General features: G+C 32.4%; 1 protein-coding gene across 1 annotated transcript; it reads left to right on the forward strand.

Annotated features, from left to right (window-relative positions):
- The first annotated feature begins 492 nt into the window (after positions 1–492).
- LOC115761510 (kunitz-type serine protease inhibitor homolog beta-bungarotoxin B5-B chain-like) lies at positions 493–962 on the forward strand. The gene is made up of 2 exons (XM_030703278.1): positions 493–634; positions 687–962. The coding sequence occupies exons 1-2, from the start codon at positions 529–531 to the stop codon at positions 863–865; spliced, it is 285 nt and encodes a 94-aa protein (XP_030559138.1). The 5' UTR covers positions 493–528; the 3' UTR covers positions 866–962.
- The last annotated feature ends 266 nt before the right edge of the window (positions 963–1228 follow it).

Here is a 1228-nt window from a genome sequence, read left to right on the forward strand (position 1 = left end):
AAACTTAAGTGCGAGAAATTCATCTATTCAAACTGCGGAGGTAATCGTAATCGTTACTTTACCAAAGCCGAATGCGATGAATTTTGCACAGAGAGAGCTAAAGAATGGATGGCAAAGGAAATGCCAATGCGCCCCAGACTTGATATCAAATAGTTACAATTAATCTATTTTATTTGTATGCAAAAAAAAAATAAAACTATCAATTAATAATTAATTAAAGACAAAAATGAAACGTTCTAATTATATTCAAACCTTTTTTTTAAAAATGCCAGGTTATCGATAATAATTTGGTTAAACTTTTCAATTCTTAGTTCAGCCCAAAAATTAGTCAATATTTTATCTTCATATTTTTGCACAAAAATGCATAGACGCTATTAATATATATACATTGCATATGTGTTATGCCAATTAGCAGCAAGTGCACAAAACACATTTCCATTAAGAAGTTCCGATATATAAAGAGGTCGGCTTAGGCCAAATCAATGCAGTGCCATACTATACTTTGCTTGTCGCTATATCGGTTGAAAAATGAAAGTCATAATAGCCATATATTGTGTCTTCCTGTTGCTAATCTCAACGGCAAACGGGGCAAAAAATAACACTGCGAAGGATAGAAACAATGCTCTAAGGACGCGTAAGTTACAAGTGGGAAGGGACTGCTGATAATTGATATGGTATCTCTGCAGGCATATGCTCAGCGCGTCCCGAATATGGTTTTTGTGAAGGACATCGCTCGTTATGGTACTATAATCCCGGTCGATCACGATGCCAATTATTTGATTACTCCAACTGTGGTGGCAATCGCAATAAGTTCTTCTCCGAAGAACATTGTATCAATTTTTGTAAGAAAAAAATCCTCAGCTAGTTTGCTTATATATCAGAATAATCGTTATACATATATACAAAAGTAGCACATTTGTAAATAAAGCCCAAAATATGAATATCAAGATCAAATACAACAAAACAAATACAACTATTTCTAATCAAAACGAATTCAATAATATTCGTTTATATATTGGAAACTATTACAACAAAATATTTCAATATTGGAGTGTTTAAAAACAAGTTGTACGTCTCCTAAAAGGGAGGTGCCTGTTTTGTTTTGGTAAAAATTCACGTTATGGAACTTTCAATGCCATGATTTACAGTTCGCAAATTACATATTCTTAGGCAGAACAGAATATCATCAATAAAATATTTTGAATACAATATTGAATTCGTTTTAACA

The sequence above is a fragment of the Drosophila novamexicana genome, unplaced genomic scaffold (genome assembly GCF_003285875.2).
Source record: "Drosophila novamexicana strain 15010-1031.04,08,12 unplaced genomic scaffold, DnovRS2.1 tig00000485-arrow-pilon, whole genome shotgun sequence".
NCBI classification, from domain to species: Eukaryota; Metazoa; Arthropoda; class Insecta; order Diptera; family Drosophilidae; genus Drosophila; species Drosophila novamexicana.

Coding starts and splice junctions, on each gene's coding strand:
- LOC115761510 (XM_030703278.1), top strand. CDS start 529: ATGAAAGTCATAATAGCCATATATTGTGTCTTCCTGTTGCTAATCTCA. Junction 635..686: donor AAACAATGCTCTAAGGACGC/GTAAGTTACAAG, acceptor GTATCTCTGCAG/GCATATGCTCAGCGCGTCCC.